Source organism: Pelodiscus sinensis, chromosome 4 (genome assembly GCF_049634645.1).
Source record: "Pelodiscus sinensis isolate JC-2024 chromosome 4, ASM4963464v1, whole genome shotgun sequence".
NCBI classification, from domain to species: domain Eukaryota; kingdom Metazoa; phylum Chordata; order Testudines; family Trionychidae; genus Pelodiscus; species Pelodiscus sinensis.
Window position 1 is genome coordinate 27122958 of NC_134714.1, and position 13833 is coordinate 27136790.

Below are 13833 nucleotides of genomic sequence, written 5' to 3' on the forward strand. Positions count from 1 at the left end.
TCTGTGCTTTGTAAACTAAATAAAAATGGTTATTGCTGTTATGTTGGATAGCATGAACATTTGCATCTTTGAAAATATGCACCTGCTAGTCATACTTTTTTGGAAGGATGTAGAAGGAGAGATTTGTTTACTTATGTGACTTACACTGAATAAATAATCTGTTCAACTATAGTAATGGTCACAAGACGTAAAACATTCCAGCAGCTTTTCAGATGGACAACTCCAAGGAATTAAAATAAGCTATAATGACCATTTGAAAACAGGTGAGAGTTCTTTTATAAGTAGTCAATGGTTTTCCAAAACTGTAAATGAAAGAAAATACACAAAAGTAACATTTACACACTAAAAAGCGATTTCCCTTTCACTATTAAGTTTAGTTGGAATTTGAATATGGCCAAGTGTAGCTTTTCGCTTAAAGCAAAGTCAAGTCCAATGTACCCTCTCTGGTTTTGTCTTTTATTTGAGACTTCTCAAGGTACATTTAGCGATTTTCTTTTTATATTCCAACACTATTAAAAGTTACTGCTCACTTACCACCAGAGGCAATGCTATGTGGCTCTTGGAGGAACAAAAGATGCAATAATAGTGTAAAAAGTCTAGAACATTCACTGATCTAAAATATAAGAGCAAAATTTTAGCTAAAATCACTACTAGTGTCGGTGAAGCCTAATTCACATACCCAAAGCCATCTAATTGTGGAAATTAGGAACTATTTTTATTAAACATACAGTACTAAATACAAATTTAAGTCAGTCATTTCTAAACATCTGCAGGATTCTGTGTGCAAGCTAATAAGCTCAATCAAAATGATGCACAGCTACTGGCACCTTCTGAATGTGTAGTTACAGTGCATGTTGGAGTCTGCAGAAGAAAAACAAGAGAACAGTGCCATCTGCTGATAATTTATATAATGAATTGCTTTCAAAACAGCAAGCATGGTGTATTTTAGTTGATCCACGCCCCCCCTCCCCCCTCCCCGTCTATGTAAACTGATTATATCTGCTATTTTCCAGTTTTGCCTACCCCAGCCTTTAAGATTTTGAAGCAGGCACTCAAATGAGAGAACAAGGATAGGGTGCTATTCAAATGGATTTGTTCTTTTTAAAAATAAACTATGATAGAAAATAGCAATTTACACTTTTCTAAAATCAGAGTAAAATGCAGCATGCCATTAAATGCCACTTTTCATATCTAGGCTCCATTTAAAGAACAGAGTAGTCTTTGCATTGTTCCTTTCAGGCAGCATTACATTCTATATAGCAACAGAAACAATTAAGTAATTTAACTGGCAAGTCTGAAAAAAAAAAAAAAAGATCTGAAAAACCATTTTGAACATTAGAAGAAAATCAGGCAAGTGTGGGATTGTGCTGTTTTTTATTGTGTTTTCAATGGAGAAATACATCATCTGTTTACAAAATAGCTCTTGAAAAATACAAGGAGTACAGATACTATAAAACAAAGCAAACTCCAGTCATGAGACACTACGTACATCATGCGAAAGCAACAGTCTGATCTCCAGGTTATGAAAAACTAGAATTAAAAAGTCACTATACAGATAGAATCCAAGTTTCCAGCTTGGCAAAACTTGGGAGCAGTTACATGAAATGTTTAATAAAATGGAGGAAAAAAAAAAAAGATTTCCCAATGTGTAAACAAAGTGACAAAACTAAATTTGTGCCTGGCAATTTCGATCTAAACTCCATAACTACACAAAATACACAGACACCTTGTACACTTCAATTGTTAGTATAACCTTTTTTGGAGGTGGGTGACAGCAGGCTGTACAGGGGAAGGGAAAGAAATGCTGGACATTTTAGACCAATGGCAAAAAAAACCCTTAGTTATTGCACAGCCTAAGGAAAAAAGAAAGCTACACTCTGACTTGGGAAAATTAATTTAGAAGGATATGGGGGTGGGGGAGGGAGAAGAGTGTAAGTCATTTAATTTTAACAGGAAATAAGCACATGTAATAGGATGGAGCACAATGGGAAGAGGAAATTCATAAAACATGCTAATCAGAAAGTATGGGAAGAATGATTTTTACCATTCCAGTTATTTCAGACTAAGTAATAACCAAGTTTGTTATCTACATCTGGTATCATCACCAACATTCCTCATGTTTCCTAAACACCGATGTTCTGCTGCTTAATGATGAAAGAATCAGTTATTTTAAAGAAAACATTTGTTGCTAATCTTTTTGCTAGGACTACAGAACAAAAAATAGAAGTAAAGAGAGCTTGCTAGATGTCAAGTGCTTTCTAGAAATAGGATTGCTAAAATTCAAAGTTGTTCAGTATGTAAAACTATTTTGATAAGCCATCTAGAAATAAAAAAAAGATTAAAATCGTTGGGAAATTTTGTTTGACCTCTATTTAAAATTTGAAATGTTTTAATGCAGACGGGACTTTTATGGAGTGTACAAAAATTATCTTATATTTAGTGATGAAAAGGCCATCAATATAGGTGTTATGCTTCACAGGCACAGTACACAGTTATTCACTCTGAAATTTTCACTATGGGACAAAATTTGGTTTGTGCCTTGGAGCCCCAAAGTTATCTAACATCATGAGATTAGGTTAAAAAAGCATTTGTTTTTGACATTTGTCCTATTTTGTGCATACAAGCTGCAAAAAAAACATTAAACACAAAAGCTTTTCCAAGAATATGGCAAAGGGACCAGCAAGGGAGTAAGTACTTGTATTAGGTCAATGGAAAGTGTATTTGCTGTTTGATCGCTGATCTGTATGCACCATAAAATAATCCTATAAATAAAAATAGATCACATCTTAATCATGTCCCATCAAATACCAAATGCTTCCCAATTATTTTCTCAACGTATGTCATATAACCTCAAGATTTGACATTTTATTTTAAAGGTTTACTGCTGCTTGATGGTAATTTAACTAGATACAGTGTACATTTGGTCTTCAATGCACAGTATATCATAGAAAGTTATTCATTTGCAGATTACTAGTACTGAAGAATCTCTTCAATAAAAATGAAAATTATCAGTTCAAGATCTAAAATTAGTCATACTCCAATAAAAAGGTACATAAAAGTGCATTAAGGGATTCTTATGCCAGTTTTAGCTCAAAAATTTTCAACAATGCATCAAACATAAATCCAATCAGAATGTTAATTATGGCTACAAATAGTGTTAATGTTTGTTTTTAAAGGCAGTAATCCTTCGAAATATTTAATGCAACTGTTGCTAACACATTAAAAGTACTCCTGGCTTCACATACTAACCTGGACTTCCAAAGAGGTGGTGATTATAGCCCAGTCAGGGAAGTGCACAAAATATAGCTAAATCCATTTGCAGTCATGTTTTAGTCTTGCACCCTCAATTTTCCTTTTTTAGCATTAGAAGACAACAGGTTGAGTTGGCAGATATTGTTTATGGACCCCTGAGGTTGTTTTTACCGATTCAATCTCAGTTTTATTGAATTCTTGATAACAGGAATAGGATTTGCAGGGAGAGCAGGGATATCTGAAAGATCTGTACTGGATGTTTTCTACCAAGGAAAGAGTAAAAAGGAAATAGGTTAAATGTATTTTAACTGTCCAATCTGCAAATTTTAAAGCTTTATGTTGTAATCTATTTTGATTATTTCCAAACACCTTAAACACCAAAAATAGTGAGAATTACAACTGATCAGTCAACAGAAAAATTGATAATTAAGAAGAGAATGTTTGTAACAGTCTTCATCATAGGACACGTTTAGTTTTCTACAAGTTAATAAAATGGGAAAAATAGAGCTCAGTAGTAACACTTGAAAAACTCCCACACAGATTTATTGCACAATTCAAATGCTATCTGAATTTTCCTTTTTTTAAAGATGCCTTTAAACTGTGTGATATTTGAGGCCTCCCTCGTAGAGGCATAATGAAGTACAACTGGAAACTATTTACTATGATTTCCTATTACAGAAATAGGAATTTATACTGCAGTGCTGGAACTGATAAAGCTACAAAATCCTATAACTATGTTCATGAAATCAAACTGACAGAATTGGGTGGGTGTGTGTGTGTGTTAGGGTGAAGAGAATCAATGCACATATTGCTAAATAATTTTTAAATTGCTTACACCTAAAAATTCTAATTCTTATGTATATATCTAAAAGATTTGCCAGAAAGTTTGTGCTGCCCACCATTGCCGAACACCTCAACTACACTTCCCATATTTAAAGAATTACACAGCGTATTATACGGTTTCCTGGCAATAAGAATTGAGTCTAGGTTTAAATATTTTATATTTGGGGGGAGGGGGGAAAAGGGGAGAGATGAGCCAACAGCACTTTTACTCATTTGTGGAAAAAATTAAAAATATTAAAGAAATTTAAAATGAATACAGCATGACTCAATATAAAACAAAACAAGAGAACGTGGAAATTCAGAGATTAACCATGAACAAAATGGATATATACACTTAAAACCTACGCTTCCTACACATAACTGTCAACATTTTTATTTTAAGTAATTTTCAGCTGCCCTTTTCTAGCCATATCACTTTACAAAACATTCTACCACCATGATGTGTACAGCTTTCCACAATTTATTAGGCAAGTTAATTTCTTATATGTAAGGATGGTCAAAATTCACATAATTTTTTCTGTGCACAAGGAAAAACAGTACACATTACAATGACAACTGTGTTTACTGACCTTCTATAAATGAACGGAGGTAATAGTGATAAATATGGCAGTGAGTGTAACAGAGGCAGAACTGCGACAATGCAGAATAGTGGTCCTATCTTTACACACTTCAAATTGTCCCCCCTCTCCTCTGCCAATAGGAAATGTGGTGACAAATGCAGCAAAACCCAGAACAGCCCACCAGAATTTTGCAACAGCCAAACTGCATCTCTGCCATAATTGCAACAAATCATTTACATATGAGGTGTTAGAACTTCAGAAACTAAACAATATAGCTCTTGAGCAACTGAAAACTTTTGTTTATTTCAATATTTACCACTAAGTGACCTATAAATAAGCTGGTTTCTGTGATGCAAGCTATTTCGTCTTGTTTTGCTAAGCATCTATAATACAAACAACAACACAGTTTGTCACAAACAATCTTGGCACCTGAGTGAATAATTTGTTTATTTGCGTTATTCACTTACATAGCTATCAGATTGTTTTTTAGGCTATCACCACCCTGGTCAACACAAGTGAAATTTATTCATATTTCAAATCAAGCTAAGTGACCTATGCAACAGTGGAGCTATTTAAACAAGTGCATGTCTACAAGAGGTTTGCAATGGTTCAGCTACATCAATGAACTAACAATAGTGCATTAAAACCCCAGGGGAGATGAAACCTCCTTTTAGAACCAGAATTCCATATTAGTAAACAAAGGAAAAACTTTATTATAAGGCTAGACAGCTGTGTGGCTGATGACTCATTTTCAAGGTATCTACTGAGAAGCAACATGTGGGTAAGCAGAGTATGAGAAGTTACCTTTTCACATATATTTAACAACTTTAAGCAGCTGTCTTGGAATAGCAATTATTTAACTGACTGGTTTAGCTTTAAAATGGAAGCTTCCCCCCTGCAAGATTACATCATAAAGGGTATAATGAAGGGAAAAGTGTGCAAAGTGTTGCTTTGACATTTAGGTAAATATTAAGAGCACAACTGTGAACAGATAAGTCAATCCAGCTTTTCTAACAAGTAACAGATACTAAGAATTAAAATACATATGTAAAATGTGAATACTGTGAAGCAAGCACAAGCAATCTGCCACACATATCTTTATGAAAATGTTACACTATATATTTCTTTGCTGCCATTTTAAATATTTGGATGAACCTTATTCTCTGTATTAAGTCATCGTGATTTGAATATTCACAAAGTGACACTTCTTTAACATCAGTACCTGAGGAGCTTGCAGAGGTGCCACTGCCTGAACAGTTTCTGTTTGAGAAGAGTTATCTGTTTCTGCATCAAGTTGTTCCTTAAAAAAAAAAAAAAAAAAAAGAAGACTGAATTGCTTGTATCAATTTTTTAGAAGTTATACAAACATTCTGAATGTAGCCCAATAACTCAAGAAGAAATGCACACAGGGAGATCTTTCACCAATACTAGAGTGGCTCTGCACAGTGTATATCACAATGCAGGCAAAAACACACATTAAACAGAGGCAGATAACGCTATCCAATGAATCACTAAGCATTTTTGCACAATAAAAAAATCATTGGTTAGCTATTACAGTGTCCTATAATTTGCCTAATCTACATGATTCTTAATTTGTCACTTTTTTAGGAATCTTTCACATTTGGATCCCTGTAGGTGGAAACCTTTATAAAAAAAAATCTCAGCATTTTTGATCCAATTCAAAACAAGGTGTTAAGGATTTCTTCTCAAATTCTGTTTAAGCTCCTTGATCTGTAAAAAGTACACCATAAACAGGAATGTGTAAAGTCTGGAATTTGCAGCAAATTTCATTGTTTGTTCAGCCCATTCTGTTAAGGAGAAAAGTTTAAAAACATGAACCAAATGAAGACAGTGCAATGTTATCTTCCAAAGTCTGTAAAGAGGCTGAAATAGCTCTATGGTGAAATGTCCTATTAATCTCATTGGGATAACTGAAAAACTGAAAGTATTACAGGCAGTTCCCGGGTTACGTACAAGATAGGGACTGTAGGTTTGTTCTTAAGTTGAATTTGTATGTAAGTCGGAACTGGTACATATTGTAGGGGAAACTCTAGCCAAACATTTCTCCAGAGCTCAGTTGTGTTCTCCCACACCTCACTTCCCTTAGTCCTTTATTCTCAAGATGAGGTGTCTGCTGAGAAAAACCGCTTCGCATCTCCCTGGTCTGCTGGGGGGGGGGGGGGGGGGAGAGGGCACACTAGCTTCGCGTCTCCCTGGTCTGCTGGGGGAGGGCGCAGCTAGTGCAGGGTTGCCTCACCCCGTTTGTAAGTAGGGATCCGATGTAAGTCGGATCCATGTAACCCGGGGACAGCCTGTAGTTTCCATTTTAGCAGTAATATCTGTTAATATTCTTTCACCTCTATCCTAAACTACTGGGCAAAGTCCTAATAATTCCCTATCCACCCTGGTATTTTACGGTACAATTATGCAGAGTCAATAAAAATCTTCAGCATGTTGAGATAATTTGAGGACAGCATAAAATGATTTCAATTTGCTATCTAAAACTGAGTCTTCTGTACCAACTATTTAATTCACTGAATACCTCAATTTTTCACTTGAAATGAAACATCTGAAGAATCTCCTATCTGACATAGAAGACTGACATGGAATACAGAGACCAAGCAGGTTAGACCTACTTTACTGTGGACTACATGTGCACCTGGATTATACATCAAGTCAAGTACACATGCCACCTATACTGACTGACATTTATACTACTGACACTGAAGGTGTAAAACATTTAAAAAATTACAACTTAAAAGTTGCAAATTATACTGTGTACAGACAGTTGTCATCACAGAACCATGGAACCTGCTAGTTTTAATACCTTTAAATTAGAGAACACTTCTCTAAAAGAAACAAGTACTGCCATGTCAAAATTAAATGGATCAAAACACAGTGCAGTAAGTTATTATTTGATTGCAGTAGCAGAGTTTCTTCAGTAATAACCGAAAGAACATACATAAGAACATAAGAACGGCCGTACTGGGTCAGACCAAAGGTCCATCTAGCCCAGTATCCTGTCTACTGACAGTGGCCAGCACCAGGTACCCCAGAGAAGGTGGACCAAAGACAATGATCAAGCAATTTGTCTCCTGCCATCCCTCTCCAGCCTCTGACAAACAGAGGCCAAGGACACCATTTTATCCCCTGGCTAATAGCCTTTTATGGACCTAACCTCCATGAAATTATCTAGCTTCTCTTTAAACTCTATTATAGTCCTAGCCTTCACAGCCTCCTCTGGCAAGGAGTTCCACAGGTTGACTACACGCTGTGTGAAGAACTTTCTTTTATTAGTTTTAAACCTGCTACCCATTAATTTCATTTGGTGTCCTCTAGTTCTTCTATTTAGGGAACTAATAAATAACTTTTCCTTATCGGCCCTCTCCACACCACTCATGATTTTATAGACCTCTATCATATCCCCCCTCAGTCTCCTCTTTTCTAAACTGAAAAGTCCCAGTTGCTTTAACCTCTCCTCATATGGGACCCGTTCCAAACCCCTAATCATTTTAGTTGCCCTTTTCTGAACCCTTTCCAAGGCCAAAATATCTTTTTTGAGGTGAGGAGACCACATCTGTACACAGTATTCAACATGTGGGCATACCATAGTTTTATACAGGGGCAGTAAGATATTCTGGGTCTTATTTTCTATCCCTTTCCCAATAATTCCTAGCATCCTATTTGCCTTTTTGACCACGGCTACACACTGCGTGGAAGTTTTCAGAGAACTATCCACGATAACTCCAAGATCTCTTTCCTGATTTGTCGTAACCAAATTAGCCCCCATTATACTGTACGTATAGTTGCGGTTATTTTTCCCAATGTGCATTACTTTACACTTACCCACATTAAATTTCATTTGCCATTTTGTCACCCAATCACTCAGTTTGGTGAGATCATCTTGGAGTCCCTCACAGTTTGCGTCTCTCGACTATCCTAAACAGTTTTGTATTATTTGCAAACTTTACTACCTCACTGCTTACCCCTTTCTCCAGATTATTTATGAGTAAGTTGAAAAGGATTGGTCCCAGGACTGACCCTTGGGGTACACCACTAGTGACCCCTCTCCAATCTGAAAATTTACCATTTATTCCTATCCTTTGTTTCCTGTCTTTTAACCAGTTCTCAATCCAAGAAAGGACCTTCCCTCTTATCCCATAGCCATGTAATTTACACAAGAGCTTTTGGTGAGGGACCTTGTCAAAGGCTTTCTGGAAATCCAAGTATACTATATCTACTGGATCCCCCCTGTCCGCATGTTTGTTAACCCCTTCAAAGAACTCTAACAGATTAGTAAGACAGGATTTCCCTTTACAGAAACCATGTTGACTTTTATCCAACAAATTATGTTCTTCTACATGCTTCACAATTTTATTCTTTACTATTGTGTACACAATTTTATTCTTTACTATTGTGTACACAATTTTATTCTTTACTATTTAACATACTGCAGTGCACTATTAAATATGATGCAACTGAACATTAGTTTACTATTAGCAGCCCAGAAGCTTTTAAATGAACACTGCCTTATAATGGAAGTACAGTAATTCCCTCATTTAACACTATAGATGTTTCAGAAAATGATCGTGTTAAGTGAAAATGTGTTATGCGGGGTCAATTTTCCCATTGAAAATAATGGAAAAGGTGGGGGTTGCGTTTCAAGCAGTGGCGTCTGTTGGGACCGGAACATAAGGTTGGGGAAGAAAGGGGACTGGGTTATAGCAGGGAGGGGAGGTGTTTGGCTCTGGGGAAGGAGAGGAGAGGAGAGGAGAGGAGAGGAGAGGGGAGGAGAATTGGGTTGGGAGTATGCCCCTGTGGCAGGTCTGCCGGGACCCACAATGCGTCTGGCGAGGGGGGGAGGAGCTGTCGCCAGGGAAAGGCACAGCAAGCTGCAAACCCTCTGCCACTTTGCAGGGAGGCGGGAGAAGCCCTGCACAGCCGCCGGCAACGGGCTGGGTGGGGAAATCGTGTTATTCCAGGGACAGTTGTATAATTCAAAAAAGTTACCTAAAAGAATCATGCTATCGTGAAAACGTGTTAAGTGGGCACGTGATAAATGAGGAATTACTGTCTGTCTAATGAAGGGATGTAAATGTATAACCAGTTAACTGGCACTTGGCCGGCTGCTCCATCATGGCCAGGCGTACCACTTCACATCACTGGCTGCTCCCTTGGCCCTCCACATGTAGTGGGTCGGTTAAATGAGATTTTACATCCCTAGTACAATGCTTGCCAACACTAAAAGCAATAGCATAATTCTAACATTCATATCCAACATATTATATTCTATTTGGTTTAAAAATGTAAGAATAATATACCTTAGTTTCCATTTTATCATCACTCATATCAAGACAATTAGCATCTTCACTTATTTCATCCTGGTGAAACAAAACATTTTAGTGAAGTACACTGAATAGGCAGAAAAATAGAGTGACAAGAAGAAAACTTGAAGAAATTCAAGATAAGCCTGTTTCACAAGCAGAATTGATGCACCAGTGATAAAACTGGTCTGTTTTTGTTCTAAGGGCATGGTGTGGGATATGTTTATAGAGTATAGGAAATGACTGCTGCAAGAGATCTCCTGAAATGAATTCCCCGTTTAACAGAAAACCATTGATAACTCCTTTGAATATAGTTTTTCCACTTGTATACCCACTTTATAGAACTTTCATTTGGATCAGTGGTTCTCAACCAACAGTCCTGGTCCCCTGTTGGGGCCTGAGAACTGGTTTCAGGGGGTCCTCCAAGCAGAGTCAGTGTTAGACTTGTTGAGGCTTAGGGCAGAACGCCAAAGCCATCCTGCATGGGGCTGAAAGACTCCGAGTCCTGCCACACAGGGCTGAAGCCAAAGCCCGAGAACCTTAGTTTCATGGGGGCCCTGTTGCATGGCGTCCCAAACAACTGTCGTGTTCACCCTAATGTCGCCCCTGCCTTTTATATGGCAGAAAACAGTTTTTTGTGGCATAAGGCGGCCATGGAGTTTTTCCAGAATGTTGGTGGGAGGAGGGAGAAAGAAAGAAGAAAACTGAGAACCCTGGACCTGGACATTTCCCTAGTTTGCCTCTGAGAATGTCGTGTGGGACTGTATCAACAGCTTTATCAAGATTTATCACATTTATAACTTCCCCTGCCATCTATTAGGCCAGTAATCCTAGAAAAAAAATTAGGCTGCTTTGGCAAGATTTGCTCTTGACAAAGGCATGCTGTGATTACTTATCAGCCTATCACTTAGAGGGCAATAGAAATTGATTTAATCATTTGTTCCATCATCTTTCTGGATGTAGAAGATAAGATAGCTGGTCTGTAATGCCTCGAGTGTTCCCTTCTTGTCTCCATTGTAATCTCCCCTAAAAAAGTAAGTTACTGAAGGTCTAGTACAGACAATACACACAGTCCCAGTGAGAGGTTTAAGATTCAAAGCTAACAAACATCATACCCCAAAGGAATGGTATAATTCTCCACTTTAAATGGGGGTACAGAGCTTACTCTAAGGCCTGGAAAGTCAAGCCATCATCTTGAAATCTCAAGTTCTTTCCTAAAGTTCTGTGTAATTAAAATCGTGGTAAATAAGGCAGTCTAGTTAACAAGTAGAGAGACATACAAACTGCAGTTGGTATTTCTTTGTCTAACAAATAAAAAATTTTCAAAAATATTTTCTATACAATGCCATATATATAGCATGTGTGTGAAGGGTATGGTATAACAGATTTATTAGCAATCGGATGGGATGACTTCACTCAGATTTGCCACTTGCAAGTAATAAGAATACTAGGCTTAGGCAGAAAACATCTTTAGCATACAAACGTATTGAACTGACAAAATAAATTATTGCATTATATTTGGTGTCCTTTGCCATAGTGTTGAAGTTTTAAAAAGAAAAGTTTTAAAATGAATGAGTTACTACACAAAATTATCCCATTTACATTTCCTCTATCCTTACATGTTTATACTTTATGATTAGATTTTCCAAAGAGCGTAACTGGTACAGGCACTCAAATGCCACTAAAATGAAGAGCCTCTCCCTAATTCCCTTGGGATATTTTGAAAATCTCTACCTTAATTATTAAAATAGGTAGTAAACAGGATGGTAAATCTATTACTGTATTTCTACACATTTAGAAAGTGTGTGTCTTTCTTTAGAACTAAGAAAAGTGTTTCTTCATGCATTCATAAGTACAATTTTAGCCTACTAACTTATTAAGAGTAATGGCCAGTAAAAGTAATAGTTGCATTGCAAAATTCAGTTTATTATTTAACTTTAAACAAAGGAATAAAATTACTTTAGGCAATTCCTTTCTTGTTAATGTTGCTCATCTTTTAAATAAAGATTTTGTTGAACCATTTTCTGTTGAATCAAATGCCAGAAATAAGCTAAATACATTTTGACCGATCAATTAAGCCTGTGTAATGGGCATTTAAAAAATTAATTCCAGGCTCTGCACATGCTTTTAAAGTTATTACATAATTCAAATCTGCAACTCAGTGTTGATAAAATTGCAAAATGAAAGGCCGGATTCAACCAATTAAACCTGACAACCTTCTATTCTTTATCCTTGGTTCTGTTTTTATTGTAAAGTGCCTTGGAATATATAAGCAAAGTATGTGTGAAACAACTTCTTAAAGTTCATTTAACACTACCTTAAAAATGACCTATTGACACAAAACAGAACTCATTTATTTTACAGGTATTTAAGTGTTATCCAACCAGAGCAGAAAGATGCATAAAACTCAACAGAATTCCTCACTGCAGTACCACATGTATAAACTCTCCAAGCTGGCAATAAAAGTACTAATATTTCTTATGCACGAACATAATTATGATCAAGGATAAATACCTCTTCTGTTTTTATTTTCTTAGGAGACTCTTCTTTATGAGGGGAAGACGTCCTCTTCACCCCTACGACAGGGCTAGGTATTTTTGTTGCTGTGTTCCCTGACGGTCTTGGTGTTTGGTTTACCAGACGTGTTGAGGAAACAACTCTAGAGATGGTAGGCTTTGGTGGAGGAGAAATGGCTGGCTGTGTGGCAGTTTGAGGAATGCTTTCACTTGAAGAACCTATGAAATTAATAGAATACGTTTTAAAATAGTTTATTTTTTTATCTGAACCCACTGGCACTGAGTGGAACAAAGTTTGGCGTCTAAACATCAAACTTGGACACAAATTACAGGTTGGTCCTATCTGGCCTGGCACCCTCAGGGCTGACCAGTCCCGAATAAGGGAATTTGCCAGACCAGGGGAGGTCTCCGCCCACAGCCCCACAGTCCACTGCCCCTTCTTCACTGCTAGCTCTGCTGCTGATCCCAGCCAGCCTCTCCCCCCCCCCCCCCCCCCCACCATTGGGCTGCTGCGGCCCAGCTCTCTTGCTAGGCTGCTGCTGCAGCCCCAGAAACTGAGGCTACCACAGCCCTGGCTACGCTACAAAGGCTGCCGTGGCCCCAGCTCCACTACTGGGGTTTTGGCCCAGGTCCCAGCCCTGCTGTCATCAGCCCTGCTGGGCTCCAAGCTAGAACTTCCTGATCCAGAGGTCAAACCTATATCTGAAACCACCTGTTTAAATCAAAGAAGAATTAAAACTAAGGTCTTTTTGAGAAAAATCAATAAAGGAGACTGGAAGTTCTCTGTTTTATAAGACCATTAAAGAATAGGGATTAATGAGGAAAAAATGCCCCTTTCTCTCTGTTTTGTATCATATCCAGTGAACTAATTAGCTGATAACCAAAGATTATTACACATGCAGTTGGTATAGCTCTCTGGACATATTTGGAATAAGCAACACATGTAAAATTACAGTAGTGATTGCGATTGCTCATCTGCATAAACGAGTAACACTATGTAGCTGACTGAGGCGTGTGAATTAGCAAAATCAGGACCACTTTTGTTTAGACCATTTTACAAAATCCAGAGCAGTATGCTACCCCAACCACCTTTAGCAGTAGCTAAAGACAAGGTTACTTATATGGGAGGCAACTGATTTACAACACAGGACAAAGAGGTTAAGTCAGGTTGGCCCAATGTCGCTGCTCTGGTAAGGCTGCTGTTGGACTAGAGAGGAACCCAGCAGAAGTAGAAGTCTTTAAAAAATTGAACTAGTCTCCCTTACAAGAATTCTGATTTGTTCCTTCTTTGTAGCTCCAAGCCTCACAGAAATGATGATTGTTGCTCCATTTTCCTGA

General features: G+C 37.5%; 1 protein-coding gene across 3 annotated transcripts in view; it reads right to left on the reverse strand.

The window, feature by feature from the left end:
- Nucleotides 1-1357: 1357 nt before the first annotated feature.
- Nucleotides 1358-13833, reverse strand: part of PAPOLA (poly(A) polymerase alpha) — a 98434-nt gene continuing 85958 nt past the window's right edge. For all 3 annotated transcript variants that reach the window (XM_006133714.4, XM_075926615.1, XM_006133713.4), the window contains 4 exons: nucleotides 12494-12714; nucleotides 9977-10036; nucleotides 5878-5955; nucleotides 1358-3515 (listed from right to left, as the gene is read on the reverse strand). In XM_006133714.4, the coding sequence (XP_006133776.1) occupies nucleotides 3420-3515; nucleotides 5878-5955; nucleotides 9977-10036; nucleotides 12494-12714 (455 nt within the window). In that variant the 3' untranslated portion in view covers nucleotides 1358-3419. The remainder of the gene's footprint in view (nucleotides 3516-5877; nucleotides 5956-9976; nucleotides 10037-12493; nucleotides 12715-13833) is intronic.